Source organism: Cuculus canorus, chromosome 13 (assembly GCF_017976375.1).
Source record: "Cuculus canorus isolate bCucCan1 chromosome 13, bCucCan1.pri, whole genome shotgun sequence".
NCBI classification, from domain to species: domain Eukaryota; kingdom Metazoa; phylum Chordata; class Aves; order Cuculiformes; family Cuculidae; genus Cuculus; species Cuculus canorus.
In genome coordinates this window covers 656,346-684,141 of record NC_071413.1, presented here as the reverse complement: position 1 = coordinate 684,141, position 27,796 = coordinate 656,346, and the positions used below count along the sequence as shown (strand labels likewise).

The 27,796-nt window shown below is 47.1% G+C and overlaps 1 protein-coding gene and 1 long non-coding RNA gene across 6 annotated transcripts; one reads left to right on the top strand and one right to left on the bottom strand.

Moving 5' to 3' along the window:
* The first annotated feature begins 284 nt into the window (after window positions 1-284).
* Window positions 285-27,702, top strand: LOC128853467 (uncharacterized). 5 transcript variants are annotated; one of them, XR_008452002.1, is made up of 6 exons: window positions 285-979; window positions 3,260-3,404; window positions 5,830-5,937; window positions 21,585-21,731; window positions 24,897-25,076; window positions 26,289-27,702. It is a non-coding gene; the product is annotated as an uncharacterized LOC128853467 (long non-coding RNA). The 5 variants fall into 5 exon arrangements; XR_008452000.1 differs by lacking the exon at window positions 26,289-27,702 and having other exon boundaries at window positions 295-979; window positions 24,897-25,203; XR_008452001.1 differs by lacking the exons at window positions 21,585-21,731; window positions 24,897-25,076; window positions 26,289-27,702 and adding exons at window positions 2,678-2,729; window positions 6,582-8,195 and having other exon boundaries at window positions 322-979.
* Window positions 15,057-19,727, bottom strand: POP4 (POP4 homolog, ribonuclease P/MRP subunit). Its single transcript, XM_054078494.1, has 6 exons — window positions 19,563-19,727; window positions 19,266-19,489; window positions 18,667-18,744; window positions 18,424-18,485; window positions 17,987-18,088; window positions 15,057-17,489 (listed from the first exon to the last, which is right to left on the bottom strand). Exons 1-6 carry the CDS (start codon window positions 19,689-19,691, stop codon window positions 17,353-17,355), a joined length of 732 nt encoding a protein of 243 aa, XP_053934469.1. The 5' UTR covers window positions 19,692-19,727; the 3' UTR covers window positions 15,057-17,352.
* Window positions 27,703-27,796: the final 94 nt, after the last annotated feature.

The window sequence follows — 27,796 nt, the reverse complement described above, 5'->3', positions numbered from 1 at the left end:
CCGGCAGGGACATCTGCCTGGCTCGGGAAGTCACCTGTGACAAAAGACTTTATATGAAACTAAGTTCCAAGCACTGAATCTGTTTGTCTTGCTGCCGGTGTGACTCAGACCTAACCTGCCTTAGGTTGTTGCTTTTAAACGTGGTTTGAACCTGTGTGCTAAAATGATTCTGCGTTTGCTCTAGTGTTATCCTAACGACAGCCTTCAGCCCTGTGCTGTTGCACATGGCCTTTCAACAGAGCAGGTAAACAGCAGGGCTGGGATTTAAGTGCTGTGTATAAATAACAAGGATTTCCACTTGGCTGGGTTCTAGGAAAAAGAAAGAAGGTGAACATTTCCCCAGTAAAACAGATGCATGGTTGTCAGCACTACAGGAAAGGTCTCAAGCCTGTTTTAGCTTTAGGCCGTGTGTGCTGTCTGTGTTAAGACTTGGCAGCTCTCTGTGCATCTCAGTGCTTGGGCTTGTTTAGTTTTACATGCAGTAATTGTCACATGTCGGCCAAACGCAGCACTGAGTTGGCCAAACAGCCTGGGATTTCAACACCGTTTCCAGTTTCTCCTTCAGTGGGAAGCAGAGGTGCTAGAAGTACAAGGTTTGACCCCCACGCGCACTGGGTGTGCAGCCAACACTAACCAGGACCTGACTTTCTGTGGTCAGGTGGTTGTTTTGGTAGCTGTTAAATCCTTGTGTGAGCGCCTTAATGAGACACAAACTCAGTCTGACAGGCCAGCTCAGGAGCTCCTTTTATTCTGGCTGTGAAAGTAAGACATTTGTGGGACCACTTGAAAAAGCTGCAGCCCAGATTGCCAGCTTTTAAAGTCCTTTACTTTGCTCCAGTTGCATTATCTGATCTCTTGCCTCTGGCATTTTCTCCAAAACCACTTGTTTCTCAGTAGCAGAAGTACCTTGCCCAACTGGGATGCAATAATTTCAAAGCAAGTAAAGGAAACTGCAGCTGCTCAGCTGAGTCAGCCAAAGGTAAGCTCTGCGGGGGAGAAAATGGCTTTTTATTATCTTCTAGTAGCAAAATTACTACAACATCCTGCAGGAAAAGATTAGATTATAATAGTAACAAAAACATCTGTTGAATTCTGAGCTCAGTGTCTGTTTCATGCATGTTTTTTTAAAAAAGAGGCATTTGATAAAATTATTTTGAGTGAAACTTAGTATTAAGATTCAGTTCAGGATGTTGAGAACCCACTGCAATAATAGGATATGGAGCAATTCTAACTGATAGACTACATGGGGTATTTTGTCAGTGAACAAGACAGCTTTGAACTATGGAAGTCTTGTTGAATTGAGCTTGGAATACTCCTTTTAATGAGGGAATAAGTCAATGTGCGTTCATTATCCAGGTTACATATAAGCATGAATAACTTCTGTCCTGCACTCTGTCAGTGTGGTGTGTACGGAGGGATTGATGTTTGTCTGATCCAGCTCCCACTGGGTTCAACTCCTCAGCCTGTTTGAGAAACAGGTGAATTGCTGTGATGAAGTTGTGTCTCTGGATCCATACTGGCACCATTTGCATGAGATAGAACTGAGGTTCTCCCAAGTCATGAGGGTGTGGAAATCGGAGACCTGCTCAGCTCCCTCAGTACAGACTCAAACTTCACAATGTCCATTTCCAATCTATCCCTGGTCCACGTGCGCTGAAACTGTGGCCCCACAAGCCTATTCTGGAGGGTCCAAGTGTCCTGAGGTTTTCTCTTTGCCTATGTGCAGGTTACCCACTTTTCGAGTCGTTCCTGGGGTTCTGGCAGCAAAACAATTATCAGAATGATGAGAGCATTCCTGAAAGCACCAGCGAGCCCTGCTTGCTCCTCTGCCTTTCACAGAAGGAAGCCATACACCATCAACGTGCTTTTGTTTTACAGCAGTATTGCTGTGTGTTGCCTCTGTGTGGCACTTTGGAGGATCTCAAAGAGCAGCATAAATCCTAAGAACAATGGGAGGGTTTGTATCCTCCTCACAGAAAGCAAAGCTGAAGCTTGGAGAGTTACATATGGGCATAGGCAGTTCAGATGCTGAAGCGGGAGTAGGGCATTATCTGCGATTGGTTCCAGCAGCAGATGGCTCTGGCCTAGGGTGAATCACTTGGGAGGCTGAGAAACATCCCCAGAGCTCCTGACTCACAGTCCCGTGAGCCTCACCGTAGGGTCACGGCCACAGGAATCTCTGTGGTCATTGCAAAAGCTGTCGCATGCAAGTAGCACAAACTCACTCGTGCTTGCAGATTCTAAAGCTGCAAGAGGGCATCGCAAGAGCGTTTGTGTGTGCTGTGCCTCACCCTGCCCTGCTCAGACCTTCAGCCCTGTGCCATGTGGTGTGTGGCCTTTCGGCAGAGCGGGAACTGAATTAATAACCAAGCGGGTAAACTGCACGGGTGAGATTTAAATGCTGTGTATAAATAACAAGGATTTGCTCTTGACTGGGTTCTAGTAAAACAGACACATGGTTGTCTACGCTGCAGGAAGGGTCTCAAGCCTGTTTTAGCTTTAGGCTGTGTGTGCTGTCTGTGTTAAGGCTTGGCAGCTCTCAGTGCTGTGAAGACATGAGGGATTTGGCTTGTTCCTTCTTCATTTCCAGTGATAAATAGCAGCAGTGAAATGTACAGAATGCCAGGGCTTCCCCTGCTAAGCCAGTCTCAGCTTTAATAGCTCCTTCTCTTCACAGTGCTCTGCGACTGTCGGCACTGAAGTGATGAAGAGATCTGATCCAAAGCTTGGTAAAAGTTTTCATTGCTGTTTTGAATCAGCAAGTAATATGTAGCTCCATTTATATCACCCTTCTTAACTGTAAAATACTCTGGGTATTTTGTCACTGAAATGTTCTCTATACTGTTCTGCGTGACAGAGAAAACTGTGAGCAGCAGATGTGGTAAAACTTACACCTAGGAGTAAATCAGACAAGGTGAAGCAGTGGGTGTGCAGAGCACGAAGTGTACTGGGAGGGCATGTGAACCTGCTGCCACCAAACCCTGGCTGCGCCTGTGCCCCTCACCCCATGAGCAGCCCTTCCTCTGCCTCTCAGGGCACCAATGCCACTGCCTTGCAGCAGCCTGGGGACTTCTTCCATCAGGGTGTTTGGTTACCTTCAACCCAAAGGTAATGAGGGCATTTTGGAAGTGAAAAGTGAGCAGGTTCAAGCAAGAAAAGGGTTGCATTGTTTCATCGGAAAAGGTCATTTTTTAAATCCAGGTTACTTAGGTTTTTCAGGGTGGGTCACTAACCTGTACCTTCTTTCATCCTTTAACAGCAGCTTCGTGTTCATTTTCTGAGGGGATTGATCGAGTGGGTCCATTGCCGTGAGTTTCCAGGTCACACCCAACAGCTGCCCAGTATGGGGCCACACAACAGGGAAAGGTCAGAAGCTGTTTGCTCTCTTCAGAGGAGCGGGACAGGTAAGTACGCACCTAAAAACCAGTGGGAGGTAGCATGCTGCTGGACCACTCTTTCTGTATAGTGTTCCCCAGTGATGGGAGCACATTCTAGCTGAAATCTCAGAGGGGAAGGTGAGAAGGAGGTGAGGTAAGAGAGTAAGAAATGCCAGAACTGTGAGAAGATGCAGCTATTCAGTACAGAGAGGGCTGTCATATGAGAGGAAAAACACGAATTAGTGTGGAGAAAAGATGTGCCTAAAAAGGCTGCTGAAAGCATTTTACAGAGTGCTTTGAGAGAGCACTCTGCATCTTCTGGGCTCAGCCTTCCTTCCAGAATAACATCATTCTGTGCATGTTCTCCATCTGAAGTCTCCTCCTACCGTTGCTGTTCTGTTTAAACAGTGATCCCGTATTCAGAGTGTGCTTTTATTATGCAAGATAAATCACGGTGGACAATTAGGTATTTCAAACACTAAACTTAGGTAGATTAGGCATTTCAAATATTGAAATGGGAAAAAAGCACAGAGAACAAATGTGTGATAAACATCAGTTAATTTAAAAAGATGTAAATGTGTTCACCTGTGATTGACTGATTAGTGAAAGACACTAAGCGTTTCATTCATAAATGCCTTTGCCTATGGTTATAGCTTCTATTTAAGTGAAGAACACACTCTGGTTGTTTCCCTGTGGAACTGCTGCCCAGGCTGAGGGTGCGTGGCACTCGGAAAGGAAAAATCATCTCTTTGTAAGGCACCCGTGCCTGCCCCCACATCAGTGCCTTTTGTGCAGGGTGGCATCTCCTGCGGTCGCCTGGGGAAGCCGTGTGCATTGAGGCGTGTTGCAGAGAGCTCTGTAATAAAGGGCAGGGGGGAGAAAAAGGAAATCTTTGCTTCCTTTTGTGTTCTGCAAATATAAGGGAAACCAAAAAGGCACTGTGTTTTTTCCCAAGGTGTTCTGCTGCATCCTGGAAACCCAGAGCGCAAACCTTGGCTTGGTGGGGATCCCTAGCTGTTGGCATGCTGTGCCTCTAAAAGTGCTGGGCTGAGCACACGGGGGCTGTACCCAGCCTGAAGAATCACACCTTGATGAGTGAAGCGTAAAAATTGCTGCCTGCTTGAGAGTGCAAAGGGATTTTGTGTAATGGGAGGTGTGTGATGGGCTGGTCAGGGACATCAGAAGGAGCAATTGAGGATTCTTCAACTCAAGCTGCGCAAAACCTGCCCACGTGCAGGTGCTACCATCCTGCCTTTGGGGAGTGGGAGGAACCAGCAATAATTACTGTTGTCCTGAGATTTCTCTCTTACTGGTATACTGAGATATGCAGGAAGCCTTGGATTTTGTTTTCAGGTTTTTTTTTCTTTTTTTTTTGTCTTTTTTCAGGGTGAAATATTTATTCTGTAACCACAGCCCTGAAGAGCAGTTGGGGATGGAGGGGAGGGCACTGCAGTTTGGCTCTGGTACCACTTGAGCCGTTCGAATTCAGTAGCATGGGAGCAGCCCTCACAAATGCCTTGAGCCGTGTACCTCCTCATGCACCCAACTTGGGAGAATTTCTTACTGCTACTGCATGCATTAGCCTTCATTAATACAATTAGCATAACAGTGATTAGGATTCATTATTCCCTACAAAAAGATAAAGCCAGTAATACATATCTCAGAATCAAATTCCTCAGTGTCTTGTCTTGGGATTGCTTTATTTTGGAGTTGTTTACTCTTTATATCCTTCCATCTCCCAGAAAAAAAAAGAAAGCCACTTAATTGTAAAATGGTTTGGATCAAAGAAAGGCGCCAAGATGATCTTTCACGCATGCTAAATAGGTGAATTGATCTATGGGACCCAAACAGCTCAGCCAGCCACTCAACAGTCGAAACTGCAACTTCATCTTCTTCAAGCGCAAAAGCTACTTAGTTTCCCCATGTTGAAGACTTTTTACACTAGCAATAAGACAACTCTAGAGAGAACATCTAATATTAACTCCAGGGAGTAATCATCTAATCACAATCTGGGGGTGATTTGAAGCACTCATCTGGACCAAATGCCTCACAACACCCCAGGAGTGGTTTTATTGCATGATAGCAGTACCCCATTGAGCCTTATTGCTTAATTAAAAACAAATTCCCAAGTACTTTTTTTGCTTTTCCATAAAAACACAGTAGTACATAGCATGTATAAAACATCCATTAAATGATGGTAGATGCAAATTTATGTTGTGAGATACAATCCGTTTCCTTACCACTTGGTGTTGAAGTTAAATGTAAAACCATTTCCTATAATCTGTGCACTGCTGTGTTGAGAGACAAATAAATATGGGAAAGACGTTCATTGTAGGATGCCTTGTTTTTATTAAGTGATACGTTTGGTCGCCTTGCAAAGGAGTTCAAATTCCCGTCCATCTTGCAGACACGATAGTCTGTCAACAGTGTGGACTTTTCTGCTTCCTCCTAGAGAATTCCTCAGTTTGCCATCACATCAAGGCAGATCTGCAACAGGGATCCTGCACTTCTGCATAGGATTTCCATTCCTCTCGGACCAGCAAGAGCACAAACAGTGCAGGTGACGTATTTGGGACACACCTGGCTTACCGGACAGTGCTGCCTGGGTGTCCTTTCTGATTGTTGTGGTTAATGGGGATCAAGCCTGGTAGATGGACGGTACAGCCCCTTTTGTTGGTTTTGCTGCACAGCTGAGCTCCACCTGCACTGGGTGTGTGGCTGAGATGTCTCTGCCTACAGCAGTATGACTGGGACCACTGCAACCACTATGGCTGCTATACAAGAGACCCAGATTGCCAGTGAGAAGAGTATGAGAGTCTTTTCCTGTTGAGGGGTTGTCCTTTCTCGGCCTCCCAACCCACAGCTTTAGGGAGTACTTTCATAGCCCCAAAATTATTCCTAAACATAGAGCTCCCCTGAGGACTTGGAGCAGTGCTCAAATATTACAGGTAATGGAAGCAAATTCAGGTTTTTAAGTGATTGTCCAAAAAACATTCAGAGTGTGCTAGAGATGTTGCTCATGAATCCTGGCAACCAAAGCTATAATTAGGCTGTCAGCCACAGCACAAAGTAAATGGGGGTAAAAGGTATGGCATTTTCTTCAGATTTGTTCCTCGGGGTGCTGTTAATTAACTGGTGGGGATAAGCTTGCAAGTACAATCTTTTTAAATAAATGCTAAGAGTTACTAGTAACTATTACTCCAGTTGTTCCACATGCTGAAGCCTTCTTGTGGTACCTACAAGCCCCGGGGTAGAGGATGACACTCGTGCCAGTCTTGCCCGCTGTGGACTCCAGTCAGTGTTCCACACACCCTCCTGGTTTTCCCATGAAATTCCCCAAGGTTCCCCAAGGACCGCTGGGAGCTGAAGCTGCGTGTGAACACCTACTGCTGGTGTCAGGCTGCAGACAGAGGCAGCACACTCTGTCCCGTGTTTAGATTATGTAATAAACAAATCATTTTTTGTGTGGTGAACAAATTGTTAAAATGTTTTGCTGACTTAATTTTCAGTGTCTGTCAGAGAGATTTTGGGTGTTGTGGTGGAGGCTACAGCATTGTACCACAGAAATGACCAAGAATAAAACTGGCTGCTTGCTGCTGCTGCTACCTGAGATCAGCCTGAAAGAGTGGCAAAAAGTTAATTAAGTCTGTGTGTTTAAACCAGTTCTGCAGCACCTTGGGGCATTGCCGGGTCAGGGAAGGACATGAAATGACTTGACAGTGTTCTTGAACATTAACCACTGTTACCTGAAAGATTTCTGCTGGCTTTATTAGGAGTGCCATTACCTTGCTTTGATCTGACTCTGGGGCTGGCCGCTTTACAGCTGACCTGAAGCAAGTCATCCACACGGGAAAGCCCTAATCGGCTTTCATACCTTTAGAGAAGAGCATCTCTTTCCCTCAGATGTGTGTCAGTTTACAAAGGCTCTTTCCACCTTTGTGGGTTGTGGGGTGGACTGCAGGGCAGTGGGGCCTGAGAGAGCAGCTGGCACAGAGAAGTCCCACTGTTGGGGGTGTTTTGGCGAGTAGGTTTTGAATCAGAGCAGGGGGGTTATTTGCCTTCAACAGAGTGAGAAAACCCATGCGTGTCCTGTCCTGCATGGCTCAGGGCACCAAATGTGGGAGTGACCGCAGCACCAAGCCTGTTCTCTCACCTGAGCATACATGTTCAGGCCTTAAGACACAGAGTAAATGCTATATTTTATCTACATTTGTCTGGCCTTTTAACAAGACGAGGAGTTGAGAGTCTTACATTGGCAGTTCTGAGACAGGCAGTATTTCCTTTGAGAGTACAAAGTTTGACACAAAAAACCAAGACTTACTCTACAGCTCGATAACCAAGGGTGGGAGAGGAGAGACGGAGAGACGGGTATGGAGCATATTCTGCCCTGTCACAGCGAGACAAGGCTCAGGTCCATTGCTTCACTCTGTGTGAGCGGACGTGTGGTCACATAGAGACGTTTCCTTACCCAGTTGGAAAATGTTCCTGTGCAAAGAGTGAACAGCGAGTGAACATCTAGTTTCCTGTGAAGCTAAAGAAATCCATGCTGGAAACTTCTCAGTTATTGACTGAGGCGGATGGTGAGGAGATCCCAAAGCTCCAGTCAGTGCTCAGAGGAACCAGTTCCATGCTTTGGCAGGAGAAGACCTGAAAGTGAAACCAACAGAGCTCCTCAACAGCCTTCAGAAATTATCTGGGAATTGCTTTGGACATTGGCAGCATCGTGTGCAGCCGTGTGCCGGCTCAGACAGAGCTGTTGGGAAGGGGATCCTAGCTGATTTTCCTAATTTGTTACATAAAGAGTTACAGGCAGGGTCTTGGGGGTTTTTGTGTGTCAGACCTTGTATGTCCTTTCACGGAGGAAATGAAAGGCCTGATATTTTAGCAGTTGGAAATGCCTGGCTTGGTTTGGTTCGGTTTCCTGATTTCATTTCGATGCAGTAGGCAATTCAGAAAATAAATTTGCAGTAAGGAAAATGCAGTTGTTATGGGAACACCTGAGAGAGGCAGCTGGCAGGGGGGAAGGCACGCGCCGGCTCAGCACACAGGCGGCGAGGAGGGAAGTTCATGTGAGGTAAGGGAGCAGCGTCTGGGCACTGTCTGCTTCGTGGGTGGGTTTGCTGTCACAACGGGGAAAAAACCGCTTTAAAACTGTGAGCGTGTGGCTCCATCTGCTGGTACCAAAGCAGAACGTGCTGATCTGGGCGCGGAGGCGCGATTTCTACAGCGTTTTTACGTTAGCGGCAGCAACAATAGTAATCAGCTAAAACGCCCCTGCCTCAGAGCTAAGCCACAAGTTATGGGTGACATTTTGGTGGAGCTACAATCCATTCGATGCACGGGAAGAAAACTGTGTTGAGAAACGTTCTCCTAAGTGTGAGGCCCCGGAAGTAGCTTGCTTCCAAAGCCCAACACCACTCTCCTGCATAAAAACAAGGTTTGATCAGAGCGCGGACTGTGCTGGCGAAGCTTGGTGCCTGTGGAGGTGCTAAGATTGCCTCCTGCTTGTAGCTGCAGAATGGTTTCCTTTGTTTCCCCCTCCCCAACAATGGCTCTGGAAAAGCAGGCAAAATTCATGGTCCATCTTCCCAGAAGCCGGCTGGGTAGCAGCAGGAATGAACGGTGCTTTGAGGGAGAATTCCAGGAGTCAAAAGAAAAAGCTATTTTGTCACTTCTTCAGACAGTGAGTGTTGTTACAATGCGCAGTGTTCTTGCTTAATTGAGCTTGATTCCTCAATCTGTTCACCTTAGTTTTGTTTTGAACAGTAGTAGGTCCTTGTTCAAACCCAGATGTTATCATTTGCTGGGTAAGCCTTGCCCTTTCTAAGTAATGCTGCAGAGCTGACCCAGCTTTGTTAAAAAAAAAAACAAAAAAACCCAAAAACAACAAAACCCAACACCACAACAAACCAGAAACAAAGGTGATTGTCTCGTAGCAGTGCTGTCCTAGAGCTGTTGTTTGCAAGTCAGGTCAAATAGGAGGTATGGCACCTATAAAGATATGGATTGTGTGTTTTACTGCTGTTTACGTATGGGAGTATGTCTCTTTTTCCCCTGGATATTGAGCCTTGGAAATAAGGAACCCTATATTCTTCCTATGAAGCATGTATTCTGTAGAGCAGAAGTCTGGGAATGAAGGGGAGGGGACAAAAATTTACTGCCTGTGCTGCTCTGTCTGTACTGCTGCCACGCTTGGGCTAATGTGAGTGGTTAGTTAGCACAGAGCACTTACCCGAGGGGAGGGCTGTGTGGAGCCTTTCTTAGAAAAAGCGCATCCCTGCCGCTCTGGCTTCTGTATGGTGGGGAATTGTGTTGTAAAAGTGGTCCCTGAAGTAGGTGCTAGCTGAGGTATCTGATCACGGCCTCAGCAGAGAGGCTGCAATGGAAACCAGAGGCAGAACCAGCCCTTTCTCTTCAGGAAGGTGCTTTTAAGGCCCCACACAGAGGGAGGCATTTTAAATGACCACAGGCTGTGCTGATATAAAGTGACTGCATCCTCCATAGCTTTTGTTTTTAGCATTTGGTCAAACCTGTCCCTGCAGCTGGAGGGCATTGGGCTTCCCTGGGCACCACCTGAGCTTTCCTCCTGAGGCTGCCTACAATTCCTACCATCTTTTTTTTTTCCCATGCCATGTTAACCCACATCTTCCTGCTATTTTATTTCATTGGTGATTCCAAGCTTTGATTTCTAGGGTCTGTTGCCCTCTCTCTGTGCATTTTCTATGGTTTATTCTAAAGAGATCTAATCACCTTTCTGAGAGATGTCACAGGGGTAGCACCTTTCATCGACACAAATAAATCCTTCAGAGCTCTTTTATTAGGCTGTACAAACCCATACCAAATCCTGCCTGGAGTGTGCTTGATAAATTGGATCTTTTGCAGACATCTGGAGATGGTGTTTGTGAATCCCCAGCCAGCATGTTTTGTAGTCACTGTTACCATAACTCAGGTTAATGTTGTTGCCACTTTTTACTTGCTAAAACACATGTGGTGCTTTATTGCTAGAAAAAAATGTGGCTGCCTTGGAACAGAAGTTCTTTTAAAACCTTTCTTGATAGTTTGCTCTTTGAAGAAGGGAACGTCACATCAATTGTCCTAGCTCCGAACTGCCATTTGGAGAGTGCAGCTGTAAAAAGAGACAACTTGGGTACTGCGATGGGGAGCGGGTGAGCATCTAGATTGAGTATTATGTAGCAATAGAGACCTAAAGTAACAAGTGGAACAAGTACACTTTTAGCTTTTCCTGTAAAAATTTGCTTAAAAAATACTACATCCCAAGCGAGAATGCTCATGCCAAGTTTTAAACCGCATTTGAATTTTTATAGCTGTTGTAATCTCTGACATAGAACCTTGATCTCATAATGGAAATGCTGAGTCCCTTGGTTATTATCTTGCAAAAAAGGTTGCTGTAATGGGCTACAGTTCCGAGACAAGTTTGCAAGGCTGGTTTATGTCTGCATAACATCTCTCTGGTGGGTCTAAGCTGGGTTCCTTGCATTATTTGAGGGTATTTGTGTGTTCGTGAACAGCCCTATGCAGTGATCTCAGTAGTGTCGGCCTCTGAGGTATAACAGGCACAACCCGGCATGTCCTTACCCACTGAAATGTTGCCGCAGGAAGAGGCCTGGAGCTTGGACACATTGTTATAAAAAGTATGGGAGAGCCTATTGTCTCTTTTTCTGTCCTGATTCTTCTACATTCCTGCACAAAAGAAAGGGAAGTTCCCAAGAAGCCTGGACTGCAGTACGATTCCACATGCCAGTGCTCTTTTCCCTCTCATTATCATATGCTTGCAATCAAACTCTAATTTTTGAAATAAAAAAACTGCAGGGTTCTTTATTGGGACTATTAAACCTTCCATCTTCATTATTTAGGACGGCTACTTACCTTTTACTCAATGAAGCCATAATGCAACTGCTCCTATAAAAACTACCGAAATGGCTACTGTGGCAGTGAGTAGATTTTCCTCCGTGTAAAATAATCCTCTGCGAGTGAGACATAGCTATCATTTACATTAATTAGGCAGCCATATAATGGGGTGTTCAATAGCTATTACATCATTTAAATTCTTCAGTGAGCACCTCAGCCACCCAGGAACTATCCAGCTGAACATTTCCAAGTTCATAATTTTGAAATAATCCTTTAGAGGAAGAATGTGCATAGCAGAGTGTGCAGACAATTTCACCCCCAAAACCTCATTTTATTCAGATTTATGGAATTATTTTAACATTTAAAAGCCCTGCATACTCCTATTCTTCCCTCCCTCCCAGAATAACAGGGCTGTTAAGCGGAGTCTCTTTTGGGGCCAGTACTGTGTGTACACCAGGGAGCTCCTGGTCCGAGCTGTCCTTGGAGCTGGGCTCACACCCACCACGAGCATTTCCCTGAGTGTTCTCTTACGAGCCTGGGCCACAGAGCTGTGTCACTCAGCCAGAAGTCCCGCGGGTGTGGTCACGATGCATTTTTGGAGTCCTCTGCCTTTAATAAGCATATGAGGACTTCAGCACTTATGTTCACTTTTGGTGACCAATTTAAAACCTGCGAAGTCAAGCCAAAGGCCTTTGGCATTTCTGGTGATATTGTATTTCCCAGAAACTATTGTAACTCATGGTCTAACTATGTTATTATATATTCTTTCATATATCAAGATTAGTGTCTCAGGTGAACATAAGCACATAGGTCCAAAAGCTAGGATCTCATTCTGAGAGATGAAAGAAATGAGGCTGAATTCATTAGCTGATAGGGAAGAGATGTCTATTATCAGGCCTGTCCCTCAGACCTTTAATATGCTGCCCAGCTGCCTTTGGAAGGTGATGGCTACTAGAAGATTGCTCAGTGCCTGGAAGTGTTCTGAAAACACCGTGTTTAAAATCAGTGTTGTTGGGCCATCGTTAGGTGCTGTGGGGATAGTGCTGTGCAGAATGGAAGAAAGTAATAGCCTAGAACCAGGCTGGGAAAGAGGGCAGGGGAACTGTAAAGTTTAGGCTGTGCCTTTGCCCTCAGCATTGTGGTCCAAAGTTATCGGTTATGTTCTTAGTTGTATACTCATTCATTGTCCCTTTTTGGTGGTTGCACAGTATTGCATTATACAGTGACAGAAAGCAGGGAGAGCTCTCCTTGTGGCTGGGTTCCCTGTGCGCTCTGGGATCCCTCCCGCAGGGCTGGTGTCTGAGCTGGGATTGTTCCCGTGCACCTCTGGCAGCTGTGCCTCAGGCTCTGTTGTTCACAGCTGCTTGTTAATTTAATCCGCCTGGTGTGTGCCCCACCCAAGGAACACACCTGCATGCCACAGGGCATTGGCATTGGTCACTGGAGCAGTGATGTGGTGGAGGGGAGCACAAGACACAGGCAGGCCAAACCTCTGGAATTCCATGGAATCAGCCACTGTCCATGTTTGTCCTGGTACGTAGGGCCATGATCTGGTGAATGGTGTAGCATGGCAAGCTTTGTCCCTGTGTTTGTCTAACCAGATGAGCAGAGGGGAGCATGCGCTAGGCCGACTCCCTCCTTGGCAAGCTGGGAGGGGTGCAGGAAGTGTCAGTGCTGAGGGCCGGTCTTTCATTGTGCTCAGGTGTTTTCCATTTGGAGAGAGCCCTTTGGTTTTGGTGCTGCCTCAGCAACACCTGGGGCGTTTCTTGGCTGTGAGAGTGCAGGAGACTGGCTGGATGCAGCTACTGCTGCTGGTGGGCTCAGATCGTGCACGGGGTGCAGGCTGGAGGAGATGGAGCTGCTGGAGCCAGAAAGGAGCTTGTGGGTCGCTGAAGCCTTGTACTGATGTCTACGGTAGGATCCCTGCAGAGGAAAGGGAGAATGATGAGGGGAAGTATTCATGTGTGCCGAGGGAGGAGTGTGTGTGGCAGGAGCTGGGAATGAACCATCCTGTGTGAAGATGTTGGTGGCTGTGGCAGGATGGTAAGGTGGCCAGAATCGCTCGTTAGCTAGAAAATGTGTCTGTGTACAGCTTTCCTTCTGTGCTCTTTCTCACCCTCTACCATTTTTTTGGTCTCAATTAGAAAATACCACCAATGTTTCCAAACCTGTGGTTTGTAAGTTATGGTGAAAATAGCAAAGCCAGCTTTGCCGGCCTTTTCTGTGTGCCCCTTGGAAGGAGGAGTTTCCTTTCCCAGATCATTCTGGCCTGGTACAGCCATACCCTGTCCTTTTCTCCTGCAGTTCAATAGAGGCATTATTTAATATGAAACACCTGTTGCCCTTGCCGGGACTTCTCCTTTGCAAAATGCAGCTACTTGTTCAGGACTATGTGTTACTGCTCCAAACTATTTTAAGGTTTGTTAAACAGGAATTGCTTGGTCAAAGTTTATAAGAGGCTTAAGAAGTGATCTCTGACCTCTTGCATTGACATGAGTCCTCCCAGTTCAGAGATACTAAAATGGACAGTGTCTGTAAGGAGACAAGCTTGCCCAGGACTTGAGGATTCATTAAAACACTCTGATCTGGCTCAGGATTTTATGCACTGTCTTATGCTTTTGTGAAACATTGCGTGTCTTGAATATATAGAGCGAACATCCGCTACATGGTGCTGTGGTTTCAGTGATTGAACACAAGTTTCCCAAGGAGAGTCTTGAGAGGTTTGGGGGTTTCCATTGTATTGCTGCATAATCCACCTTTTGGAGGAAGTATAAAAAAAACCTCAAATAGAAAATTTTGTGTGTTTTCTTGAATGAGTGGCTTTGTTTTAATTTCAAGTATTTCCTACAACGAATTATTTTGAGGTTTCAAACAGAAACTATTGGGGTTTTTTGTTTGTTTTCCCATTCTTACTTAAATGTTCAAAAGTTGGTAAGTGGAAGGTTTACAGTTGTTTCAGTTCAGGGTGGTTGGACTCGATGATCCAATGGGTCCTTTCCAACCTTGTGATTCTGTGATTCTGTGATCTGTGTCTTTGTGTATGTTATATCTTCATAGGAATAGGAAAGCAGAAATGCGTGTAATGTACTAGGATAGTGTGCTGTTAGTTGTTGTTTGTTATTCCCTGGTGGAATAACAAACAAATAATGGTTGGTCTTTCTTTTAGTGGGAGGTTAGGTATAAATATATTGTGACAAACATGTCTCTACTGTGTGCAATTCAGAGTTGAACATGGGAAGGAAGGGTCATGTTAGAGACAGCTGTGATGAGTTATCGGGTTTTCTGATGTTAAATCCATTGAGTATTTACTGTCTTGGTTAATGAGGAGCTGGGGATGGTCATGAATCAGCAAGGAAGGATGAGCGTGAGCCATCATTTTGTGTCACCCAGACTCTAAGGAAGCGATACAGGGTTTAATGTGTTCTGGTGAAGGTGAACACGGAGCTGTGGTGTGAAGAGAGCAGGCAGGGCAGGGGGTGGCTCGAGGAACTGATGGTGACACCAGGGTCTGTGGGAGCAATCTGGCTGGAGGGACTGGGGCTGCTGGGAATGCCTCACCAGGTCAGTACAAAAAGGCCTCAGCAAGTGATTTGCCAACTGTGTCTCGAACATGTGGCTGTTGTGTGTGCTTGTTATCCATCAACGCGGGGCTGCCTCGAGGAGAGCTTTGCTTGTCTCTGCAGCACTCCTCGCTGTAAATCACGAGTGCTTTGCTGCCGTTTCTCATCAGGGGCTGCCAGGCAGCCTCTGTCGTCTTCAGTCACTGAAATAAGTTAAAACCAGAAATGTCAGGAGCTGTGGGAAGGGGTATCATCTTCATCTGTGTCCATATGGTAGAAGATGGTACGTCCTTCACAGCACTGTGAAACGTGGTTGTGCCTAATGCCAATTTATATGGCATACCCATTAACGATGTCTATTTAAGACATCCATTAAAGGCCCTTAATGTTAATTAACCGGAATATGCCAATAAAGTTCTATTAGCTTCCTCCATTAATTTAATATTATAGACATTTAACAGATGTCTTAATTAGATGTTACACTGAAGGCTATGAGCAAAATTAAAATCGGGTCATTGTCCTGCAAGGAAAGTTTCTGCTATGATTTATACTTCCTAGCTCTCTGTTTGTTTTTCCTTCTGGTCTCTTGCAGGAATCCAAGGCATTTAATTTCAGGGAACACTGCGTAATGGGGACTGCATAAAGTAACAGCTTGGGTCTGATGACCTTGGCACATCTTGTTCTTACTTCACAGATATAAATTCATTGGAAAAAGCCTCTACTCTTTTGCACTCTCAAGTGTGTCTATGCATGTTTTCAAAAGTCTTGGGTGTTTCTCCTGGTTTTCCACTACTGTGAAGCAGCTGGTTTTCCCTGTGTAATACATCTTGAGCAAAAGCATCTCAAGGGCAGTGCTTCACAGAATTGCAACAAAGACTTATTGCCATACCAGCTTCTTAACTTCAAAGAAGCAGAGAAGCTGTCCACTTCTAGTGAAAAGCAGTATTGCCTATGCTGTGAGTTCAAACGATTTGTTTGGTTCAGTGATGCTGGGTCTGGTTTGTGTCCACAGGATGGTGCTGTGGAGATGCAGCTCCAAGGAACCTCTCCCAGCAGCAGGTCCAGGAGGGCAGCGGCCACTTTGGGCCTGAGGGCTGACCAGTGGTTGGTGCTCCTAAAGGACTGGGGAGGGATGGAGGTAGTGATCCACTTAGGCTTTCTGGTGGCAGAGAAATGGGCTGTGTGGCACTGTGAGGAGCTCTGCCTGGAGCTGGCTCCCCTGTACTCTGCTCTGCAGGGTGTTGTTAAGGAAATGACCTGGGCTGGCTACAAATAGCTGGATGGTGGCAGGGGAACCAGCTCCCAGACAACTCACACCTGCCTGCTCCATTGGAGACTGTGCAATCGAAAAGATCTTGGAAGTACACAGTAGAAAAAAGGGGATGAAAGGGGGTTGAGGATGCGCCTGAAAAGGTCTCACCTGATGCCGGTGTAGGGTCTCTGTAAGAGCCCCTATTGCACCCCTAAAGCAAGTGTTTATAGAAGGTTTAAACAGAAGAGGCTTCCTCAGCAGTGGTCAGTGAGTTCAGAAGGCTTATGCTGTGAAACTGCCTTCTTGTTTGTGAGCACTCTGGTACGGGAATACAAGTGATACAAAACAAGTGCTCTCCATGCCAGCCTTTAAAACCTGGGTATGCAACACTTAATATAAGAGCAAAGGTGTTTTTTTTAAATGCGTAACAGACCTCATTTAAATACAGGCTAGAGTAAAGCTCTGTGAGTAGAGGTTAAATATTCATATAGTAGTTTTGTGAGTAATTAAGCACAAGATTGAATGGGGTCATTTCCATGTTTGAATTCCTAGCTTCCAGTGCCTCCCTCCTGTGATCTGTTGTTCCCCGTGCTCTGCTGTTCCCCGTGCTCTGCATGACAATGTGTCTGGCTAAGGGAGGTGCACCCAGTTTAACCTATGGTATCAGTAATTAGCAGTAATTATTATGGTATCAAAAAAATGGTATATTATGGTATCGGTAATGCAGCCCTGCAAGCCATTTGCTTACTGGGTGCTTACATGTTCACTGTGTTTATATTTTCACTCTTACACATATTATCTGTAATGGTATTAACCACAAGGATGGAGATAGCCAAGGTAAAACCCATCAGCTGAACCAACTTGCTTGCACCAGGCAGAGATGTTGATTTCACCCCAGGAGCGGTGGTGACAGATGAGCCGCAGTCACCACCTGCCACCTTGTTATAAGCAGATAAAGCCCAGTTTATACAGAAGGCAACAATAATATTTATCAGTGTTAAAAGATATAATTTCATTGTGCAAATTTATGATCATAAACTGAAATAGAAGTCAGGTAATCAGTATGAATTGTGTAGGTTTAATAAAAGCTAGAGCATTCCATAAAAATAACAAAATGGACACAGCCAGCTCCAGCAGCCTGGGAGAAGGCTCTAAAGACAACACTAGTCATTCTTCAGGAAGCAGAAATGCTTCAGAAACACCTCTCATAGCTATTCCACTTCCAGTCTGCCGGGAAGCCTGCTCTGCAGGAACACAGCAGGCAGTTCTGTCCATGCTTCTATTTCCCATGAAATCAAAGGTCGATAGTTCCTTTCAATTTGAACTTTTTTGCAGATCGCTCACTTGCTCTAAGCTGGAACTTGCTTCCATAGATGTAGGACACAAATCCATCGATCTCCAAGCTAAATACATTGTTAAGTTTGGGAACAACTGAAAAAGAAAGAAATTAACAGAGGTGGGCTAACATAAATCCCTGCCATGACAGTTTACTGAGTACCAGGGCTGTCATGCCCGTGTGTGCTCGAGGCTTGCCATGTTTCAAGGATTTTATGCTTTAGCAAGAGAAGAAAAATGCCCAAACCCTCCCAATTTTAAACCGGAATTATGCAGGCTGTCTCTCTCTCTGGAGCACACAGCACATGTGGCAGAAAACATCCAGCATGATCCAGGTGAATGAGCCAAGTGCACTATCATCTGGGATCACTGGAAATGCATCTTTTTTTATTGCTCCTCTCTAATGAGACACACTTTGGTCAGGTACTGGGCTGTTACGTGATCGGAAAAGACACTGACTTCTGCTGCTCCATGCACAGAACTAAAAGTACTGATACAGAACAGTGTACTTGGAGGTGTGAGACAAACGGTGTGTTTAAAGAATCCCTGATTATTCAGGTTGTGAAAAACACAGGAAAAAAAGTCTTGCCTACCTTTCAACTTGTCCTCTTTAGTGATAATTTTGAAGACATGTTTAAATTCCTGTAGAATGATTCCTGTTATCCCAACATAAGAGGGGCACTTTGATTTCGCAACTGAAAGAAGAGAGGGACGTTAGCAGATCTCAGGCGCAAGGCATTTGTTTGCTTCCCTACACCTGCATCATGATACTAGAACCTGGTTTGCAGTGTTATGAAATAACGCAGTTGCAGTAATCGTGCAGTAAAACTTGAAGTTAATCTTTGGAACCAGCAATGTGATTTTTCAAGAGCAGCTGAAATGTAATTAAAGATAGAATCCATCCACATGCAATCCTGACTGTGTGGTTCTAGAGTTAATGGTACCAAAAGGAATTTAAAAATAAGCTCCTGGAATTGTAGGAGTGTTTGCTTAACCTCAGAGGTTTTGTAAAAGAAAACAACCGGAATACCTGTGATGATGGCTCCATGGAGATCAGCTTTCAGCAGTTTGCTCTGAACCACACTGGGCTGCCTTGAAGAAGGAAAGAAAGTTACATGGAAAGGGGGGTTTACTACTGATGTCACAGTCAAGGCTAACAGAAGCAGCACGCATCTGCATCGAGTAACTGTGCTGTTTCAAGCAGTGACTCAGTAAACCTGCAAATACCAGGTTACTACTATGCCAGATCCGATATCAAAGTAGCTCAGCTTACGTATCTGGCCTCAGCCCGTGGCAGAGGTCTCGGATGTACTGCTTCCAGAGTTCGTGCAGAGGCAGGAAGATGGCATATCTGCAGGAGAAAGCCAAGAAGTATTGCACAGGAGCTGCATCTTCAAATAAACCCATTGGTGTATTCCTGAAGTCACCCATGCTTACAGCAGAGGCAAGTCAAATGCTTGTCAGTGAGGCAATTGGCTCTGGTAGCTGAGCCTGTGAGGTGACCCCTCTAAACAGCAGGTTTGCTATATAGAAACAGCCCAAACCATGTGTTTTCCCCTCTCTCCACCCTAAACGTGGTGTGTTTGAGGAGCAGACTGCCTTAGAGACAGGAGAAATCCCTCCTCATGGACCTCCTGGCTCACTCCATGTTAGCAGTGCAGGGACTTGTGGCAGCAGCATTGTTCCGGGGAGTCTGGTGTGCTCTTCTGACATAAACGCAGCTGCAGTAAAAGTGCTTTTGCAAGGAGAAATGCCCCACCCCAGCTCCGGGGCATCTGTACCTGATGGTGGTACACGTTTGTGCTGCTGCTTCCCCATGCTTCTGATGCGCTTCCCGCTTCTACTACACCAAGGAAATCTTTAAAGCCTTACCTTCGCTGTTCGGGTTCGATTTCAAACAGCCGCAGTTCCCGCCTCTGCTTGGCAGTGAACCCTTTCGCCTTCCTCCTCTGGGGCTTTGCCTTTTTCTTGGAGTAATGCTCCAGGACCACGGCTTTGCGAGTGAGCACGTCCTGGATGGCCTCATCCTCTTTTTTCGGCATGCTGCGCTTCAGGAAGGCGCTTACAAACGCTCTGGCCTCCTCTGCCCCTTGCGGCTAAAGACATCGTAGGGGAGGCTTTAGAATGCCGAGTTTCACCGGGGAGGGGGCGGGCGGGGCGCGGCGGTACCTGGAGGCACAGCCCTCCCGTCTCCGCCGCGGACAGGCGCCGGTACAGCTCCCCTGTAAGGCTCAGCGGGGCCGCCAAGGCCTGCGCCGGGGCCGGGCCGCGTTCCACCCCCAGCTCCTCACCCTCCATGGCGGCGACGCTTCCGGCGTGGCGGATGACGTCACGGCGGCGACGCGAGGGGCGGGGCCGACCCGCGGGGCGGAGGCTTATGGTGGGCGTGGGTTGTGGTGGCATGACCAGTCCCGAGCAGGGGCGTGTCGGGGGCGTGTCCCGCGGGGACTCGGGGGGCGGGGCTGTCCGGAATCCGGTGGGGCGGGGCCAGCGCGGGAAGGCGGGGTTGCGTGCCGCTCCCTTCTCCCCCTCCCCTGGCGGGAGCCTCGTTGTGGCCGTGGGGCCGCGGCCGCTTCACAGGGGCGCGGAGCCTCAGCCGCCACCGAGGCCGGGCGGGAAGGCGCTGCGGGGCCTGCGGCCGCGAGGAGGGCTTTGGTCTGAGCTGAGGGGCGGCCGGGCCCGTGTGGGTTTCAAAGTGAGGAGGTGTCCCTCGGGGCGCGTTTCCTCTCTCCGGCTGCCTCTTTGCTTTACAGCGGTGTTATCCAGATGCCGTTCTCTCTGCGGAGAGGGTAACGCCTCTTAATCGGGCCGAACCGGCAGCTTCTGCGCCGCTGCTTGGCGGTATCGCCTCCCCTTAGCGGCGAGGGGAGTGCGGGGGCCGGCTCCGAACGAGCACGCGTCTGGGCTGCCGCACGGTTTCCCAAAGTTAAAATTCGACTTTGCAAAGTAAAAGAATATGCATAAGATTTCCGGGAAAACTTATACACATGGGAAAGACATCCTGTAAGTGGCTCTTGTCTCCTTGCGTGTGGCCAGGGCATCGCTCCCTCGTGCTGCCCAGGCCTGGCCAAGGGTATTCGCTTTCAAAAACTTTGAAACAAGGCTATTTGCCAGCATTTTCAGTATCCCCACCGCTGGCAGGGGGGAGATTCCAGCCACAAGCTCACATATTACATGTTTTGGGGTTGGAACTAGATGATTTTTAAGGTCTCTTCCAACTCAAACTATTCTATGATTCTGTGACTTCAGAGGCCAGTGGGCTCCTGTGCGCTGAGGGACTCCTGCACGTGCCCGCATCTGGGACATCGCTCCGTGCTGTTGGCACTGGAGCTCAGAGCCCGTGTCCATCACAAACCACACAAAAAGGACGCAAAACAAAGAAGTAACGCCTGTTGCAGCCATGAGGTTCTGGGGCACGCTGCAGCCAGGGTGAATGGTCATGTTAGCTGCTTGGGTGAAGGTAGATGGGGACCATTTAATACCTTTGACCTCTGCTAGGAGTCTGAACGCTCACAGTACTGTTAGTACAGAAGTCATGGTTTTATTTCAGCAGAGATCAGGATGTAAAATTAACACTATTTCTATCCAGAGTTAGAGAAACAATGTTACAACGTGAAACCTGGCTGTTGTTTCTCTCTCTTTGACCGACAAATCCTCTCAGATGACTGGGCCCTGCTTGGATACTGAGTGGCTGAGGCACAGGACAGGGAATGATTTTGTGGTGTGCTGCTGTTGAGCACAAAGGCGTTAGAGTGATTGATCCCTCGTAGGGAATGATGTTGCAGATCTCTTTGTGTGCGTGGAGAAGTCAAGCTGGTCTCTGCAGGACATGGCGCCTGAGCACTGGTTGGGTCATATCGCAGACCTCTGGGCAGCTCCATGCTTTGCGACAGCAAGCAGATCCCTTGGTTTGGCAGAGTGTAGGCTCCTTGGGCTGTCGTTGCTGTACTGCATGGGAAAGACCAGTTTCCATGAATGGAGTACTAGAATGAGCACTATGGGTCTTTGGGGCTACTTGAGTGCTCCTTCACTGGATTTATACAGCCATTCCTAGGGCACTGCAGGGATTTAGATTCAAAGCGGTGTCGGCGGTGCTGGTATTGTAAATCCAATGATCCAGGCTAAACTGGTGCCTGGGGAAGCCAGCCTCTTCCAACAGCTCTACATCTTAATTTCCCAATTTATCTTCAGGTGCAGCGTCTGAGGGATCAGCACGTTAGCTTGTGGCCCAGCACAAGGGCTCCCTGTCAAATGAACGTGAAAAAGAGCAGGCGAAGAAATTGAGAATATGGAAGATAGCTTGTAGATAAGAAAAAGAAGGCTCAGAGATGAGGAAAGGTATGTAAAATGTGAATAGAAAATGAAGAGGAGATATATATATGCAAGGAGAATCACTATAATGCATGTTTCCGAATGTGCAGCATCACCCGCCCTGCCCATCTCAGCTTCTCAGGCTTCTGAAGCTTTCCACTTCAAGTAAATCACCTTGGAATAGGTTTAGAGTGATATAAAATCCCTAATGTCTGTTATTAATACCAAGTTATGAGTTCTAGCATCATCATTTCTTATTTTATTAAATTTATGCCTGGCTTTATTTATTGCTCTCTAAAAAGAATAATAACAAACCCCTCTGCCCCCCGGCACTACAGCAATCCTGCTGTGTGCAGCAGAGGGCTGTGTTGCTGTTTCTGCAGGCACTGCTGAGCTCCAGGGGTGGGGACAATCCTTGTGCTGGAAAAGCTTGCCTGGCCCTATGCAGCTTCCCGGTGCTCTTGGCTCTGGGTTTTCTATCCCTCCTGCTGTGGGTTGCTGTAATTCAACTGCCTGGTTCAATATAAAGAAAAATATTTAAAAATTGTTTTCTCTCTTCTGGAAGAAACTTGCCTGTTTGCAGCTTTATTTGGCATCCAAGCTCCAGCTCTCCCATACACCAGCTGCAATTTGAGTCACAGTGGGGTCTTGCTGAATATTTTATTTGAGTTTTTTTAAACACAATTAATGTTGGCTCATATGTGATAGGGATGTGTGATGCACCATGAGTATTAACTATAAAGTAGTAACGGTCATCAGAGTTCTAGCAGATTGAACAGTTTAATGGATTTCATTTGGTTAAACTACATAAAATTAACATAATACATTAAAACTTAAAATAATATGAATAAAAAAAGGTTAAGGCTCAGGAATCAATTGTGCTGGTAGCCAGCACAATCAATAGCCAAAAATGCAGGTAGACTATTTTCAAGAGAAGGGGTGTCAAGCTCTGCAGGCCTGTGGGGCACGGTTTGGTTGTCTTGACTTGGTGCTTTACCCTGGACGAGTGGCTTTTGGCCAAGAAAGCATTACCTTGTGCTGCGTGTTAGTATCTGTAGCAGTGTGTGGTATGAAAACACAGCCTTTGGGGCCGGGCAGCGGGTTTTACTCAGGCTTAAGTGATGGGAAGAGGAGGCACTTCTCACACAAGTGCGAGGGCAAGCTCTAGTAAGTGTCTGCTAAAGAAACAATAACCCAGGGCAATAGCGATATTCTATTCATTTGCCTTGGCAGCATACAGGAATTTTAGTATGAGGTTAATGAATACGCTTTGCAGTGGGACAAAATGACAGGAGTGGGAGGGGGAAAGCTCTCATCCCACCAGGAATTGTTGCAGGTGGAAGAGATTATTGAGCACTTTATACTCCTTAAAACTGAATAGTGGGCAAGAATGGGAGATAGAGAATGTTTCATGTTAGCAGGTCCTCTAAACAGAACAAATTGATTGCAGCCTTACAACTGACCTGAGCCACGTTTGCAGGCAGCTGCCAGGGGATCCTTTGCTTTGCAATAGCCTAGTTAAGTGCAGAGCCTCAGCCAGCACAATGCTTCAGCCGCTCGTTGGTGTGGTTTAACAGGATTTCTGAGTTGCCTGAGTGTGAAATGAGGAGTGGTGCAGTGGGATCACACCCGCAAGGGAGGGCAGGGGTTGTCTGGGATGACAGTGAGCCAAAGGATGCTCCGGCTGCTGCACCAATTGGTGTGAAAAAGGACTGGCTTGTACAGGTGGGGGGGGGAGGCAGCCTTCACAGAACTGCACCTGCTCTCTGGGCTGGGGCATGGAGCCTGGCTCTGCTCAGGCACATGGGGCTTGCAGACATGAGGTCCTGAGTTACACTTCCCAGGGAGGCCGTAAGGTCACGACTACAGGTGTTTCGGCTGTGGAACACACACTGCAGCACAGCAGGCTGCTTTCTGAAAAAATGCTCTGATTTGTAAAATCCACACTGAGGAAGCAGAGGGCAAAGCAGATTTTCCTTTATTTTCTTCTGCCCTTAGAGGAGGATGCTCGCTTGGCCTTGAGTGTGATTACAGATCATTTACCACTACTTTGGTTTGAATTTCTGAGCTACGTTTTGCAGTAGTCACGAGGTAGAAGTGTTTTCTTTTCAGAGCCTAGAGCACTCAGTGCAAGGGCAAAGTTTATTTAACAAAAAGAGTAGGGCCAGCTGAATTCACATTGTGAAATTACAGGTCCATATAAAGCAAAATGGAAATGGTGGCGTGTTAGCGTCAGGGAAGGAAGATAATGATCTTTGCTGCGAGTGCATCAAACAACCATCTTTGAGTTTTTAAGGTTTTGTAGGAGATTTTTCTTTCCTTTGTATAATTAGGCTAAGGAATAGAATGCAAAAAAGAAAAAAAAGCCCTAGATGCTGAAAGCAAGTTCGGGGCTTGTTTAGGGGTTGCAAGCAGAGACATTCTGAACAGGTCTCTGAAACACTGACTGATTTTGGAGCATTGGTTCTGTCCTTCCTGCCACAGAACAGGGTGGAGGGCTGTGACCTTCCTCCCTGCCCGTGTCCCCAGGGATGCCCTCCCTGCCAGCTCCCTGTGTGTCCCCAGAGATGTCCTGATGTCCTGCCTGTTGTTGCACCAGGGCAGGACCCCATAGTGTGTCTGGCCCTGCCTGCACTCTCCCAGCTCTGCAGCAGTTGCCCTGGTCCCACAGCAGCTGCCTCAGTCCTTTCTGTTCCAGACTGGGGTTGTCACAACGCACGTTTTCCATGATCCAGTGGATTGCTACCAGTGTTTTCTAACAGCACTTAAGTTGTATTTTGCTCCCTGCACTCTCCCTAGACACCAGCTGCTGTCTCTCCTCCCTGGAATCACCAAAGTGCCCTTCTGTCTCCACTCCCAGGGCTCCCCATTAGCATCACTGTAGCACCAGGAGGGGAGCTAGGAACAAATCTGGGACTATTGCCCAAGCGCCACCTGTATCAGCCCTGGGGGTTTGCCTGGAGGAACCAGGGGAGAGCCTGGATCACAACAGGAGGGGCCCAGAGCCCTCCCTCTGCTGAGGAGTCTCTGAGATTACATTTAAGAGCTTTGAGGTGTGCCTTAGGGTATCCCTGTCTTGACACTACTGAGCCCTTCCAGCCCTGGCATTTAAACACTGTGTGTTGATAGTTCCCTTATGAGATTAAACAACCAAAAAAGATAGAAATAATCATTTCCCACATTATCTTGCAGGTAAAGCTACCCAGCTCCACAGCTGCCCCCATTTTCGCTGCTTTCGCAGACGTGGGATTAGTACTGGAAATAGAAACCAGGGATGTTCACGTTGCCAGTGAAGCTCCGTTGCCTGCAGATGGCAGCTCGAATTCTGATCTGGCCTAGTAGCACCACGAAGTTTTCCTCCTTTGAACAGAGGTGAGGACTGAACAAAGCAGCTCGTGGTATGGGCATCATCTCCATGGGCCGGCTCTGAGCACAGCTTGGCACCCACTGCAGCTCTGTGCCAAGGGCCTGGGTCTGCCATGGCTGCAAGTTCAGAGCCTGCCCCGTGGCAGCGTGATTTACTGAACTACCGAGATATTGGGTCAGCCTTATAAATAATTTTAATTATTTCACCAAACAGGCTGTGGAAATAGATCAATAGAAAATATGGCATTTAGGCTTATGCTGCTGTGCATTCATTATGGGGAAAAAAAAAATTACATTAACTGATTTAGGAGCTAATGATAACCGAAAATAACAATTTAATGGAAGCCTTCCAATCTGCACTTTGAAAGCTGGATACAGCCACACACAGCCCACCCACTTTAATCTCGGTCAAGTATACACAGCAGTTTTTTGACTCAGAGCTGTTGGTCAAATGCAAGTAACTTGCAGGCTTTCAGCATCCCATAAATTACATTATCATAAAACAAAACCCAGGTTGCCAGCAACCATTTTTACATATTGGCAGGGTTCAGGCATGTGAGAAATACGAAAATTCATTGCAATCTAACAAAGTAGGGGTGGTGCGCAGCAGGGGCTGTTTCCCACTTGGGACTGCTCTTCCCATGAGACCAGGGTTTGTGCTGCTGGGCTTGGAGGGCATTGCTTTCTCTGAAATCTTGGGGGGTTGCCTCAAACATCTGCACACTGAATACATGCTAGAGACAGGAGGAAAGCTGTCTGTGCTGTGCAGCAGTAGCCCGGTGTCACCACTTGAGTGCTGGGGTCAGCATTGCTCCATCACAATGATTTTACTGCACAAAGTGCTGCGTCCTGGTTTATCTGACCGAGTGGGCACTAGCTCAACCAGCAACGTAACCATAAACCGAGGTTCATTTTAACCAGGATTGCAATCGGCATCTTGCTGTGCGGTTAACAAACGTGAGTCTCTCATTCCACTATGCTATGGAAGTTGAAATTCTAGTCAGGCGCTCCATAAATGGGTTACACTGCTGTCATTATTTGTAGCACTGAACAACTGTATTTTTACTGTCTTGACTGAATTAGCATAAATGACTCACAAACGTCAGTGTATTTGGGAAAGATCATGAAGTGGCTGATGTTTCCTTAATCAAATTGTACATTTCCATTGTCTTGTCTGACGTTGTTGCCTTTTGCTTATCCTGCGTTGCCTCCCCTCAGGACAGCCGGCACCACTGATGGACGTGGTTCTATCTGGACCATCGCTCCATACAGTCCCTCCGTGGCCTGACTTGGATTTAGACATGCATGCTATGTCCTTGCCCAAAGATTCATCACCTTCCAAGCATGCAGCTCTCCTCAGCCTGGCTCAGTGGCGGCGAGGGATGCTGCCCAGGAACTTCCTGCTCAGAGCGAGGTAAGTTCAGTGGGACAGCGAGGAGCGTTTCATCATCATCCTGATTCCTGCTGGAAACACGGGATTAGTTTAACTCGGGAAAGCAGGCTTTGAAATTGTGAGGCACTGGAGGGTCCCTTCAGGAGCCCTATGGTCCCACTGTCCTTGCTGCTGGAAGCTGGGGCAGAGGCAGTGGCTGTCCTGCCAGTGCCGAGCACGGGAGTCTGAGCTGGGGTGCCAGGAAAGAGGTTTCCTGAGCTGCACCAGCCACGGCAACGTCACCTCCGCTGTCCTGCGCTCAGTGCTTCCAAAGGGATCCCAGAACGCAGAGAAAGGAAAAGAGTGAGCCTTCGGCACCACACTGGTGGTGCTCCGGTGGCCCCTGAAGCCTGATTCTCTGCATGCATGTCCCTCGGCCCAGGGCTGCCTGATGCCATGTGAGGGCACGAGTCCCGAGGGGTAATGCAGTTATCAGACTCCCCCCACTAACGACTAGTCAAGTGGCTCCTGTCTTGGTCATGGTGTCACTGCTCCTGGGAAGGAGAGAAGGATGAGGCAACCCAAGGCAGCCGTCAGTCCCGACACTGACCTTCCAATGCCCATCCCAACAGCACCAATGCTCCTTGTGGGCCGATGACACATTGCTAATACAGCAGAGACAGTTGATTGGTGATGTACCGACAGGTACCAGTCACTGGGATCGTCTCTGACAGCTCTGGAAGCGCTGACACACAGCTGTCCGGAGCAGGGAGTGAGTAAATAAATGATAGCAGATGCCTTAAAAAGAGCTCTGCCATGGGAATTCAGAGCCAAATCCCATGTTTAGCACGGGCTGTGAACACAGAAGCGCTCTGTTTAAAAAAAAAATGAAATTAAAAGCTATTATAGAAACCACAGCACTTGGAAATCAGATGTACCTTACTAATTTGTGCCAAAGCTGCTGACTTGGACTGGCAGTGTGAACACCAACACCTGCCAAGATCCTGTGTGGAGCAGCCCAGAACCCACAAGGTCACCATCCTATGGGGATTGCCAGGGCAATGGACAGGCCTGAAAAGGATGCACTAATGAAGAACTGTTCTGGTTTGTTAACGATGAGTTCTGATTTTCAAGGAAAATGATGAGAAAATCCAAAGTAAGGCCCATCTTATGTGGCCATCTGATTTTCCATCCCACAGAATGCTCCCAATCTCTGACCTGCTGCTTCCTATTTCACAGGCATTAACACAGAGATGAATTAAAGTTTTGGACGGACTTGGTCAAGAAATAGGAAAAAACAATAGCTGAACACCTTCTTTCCCAGAGTAAACTCTATAAATGGAATTAATGTATA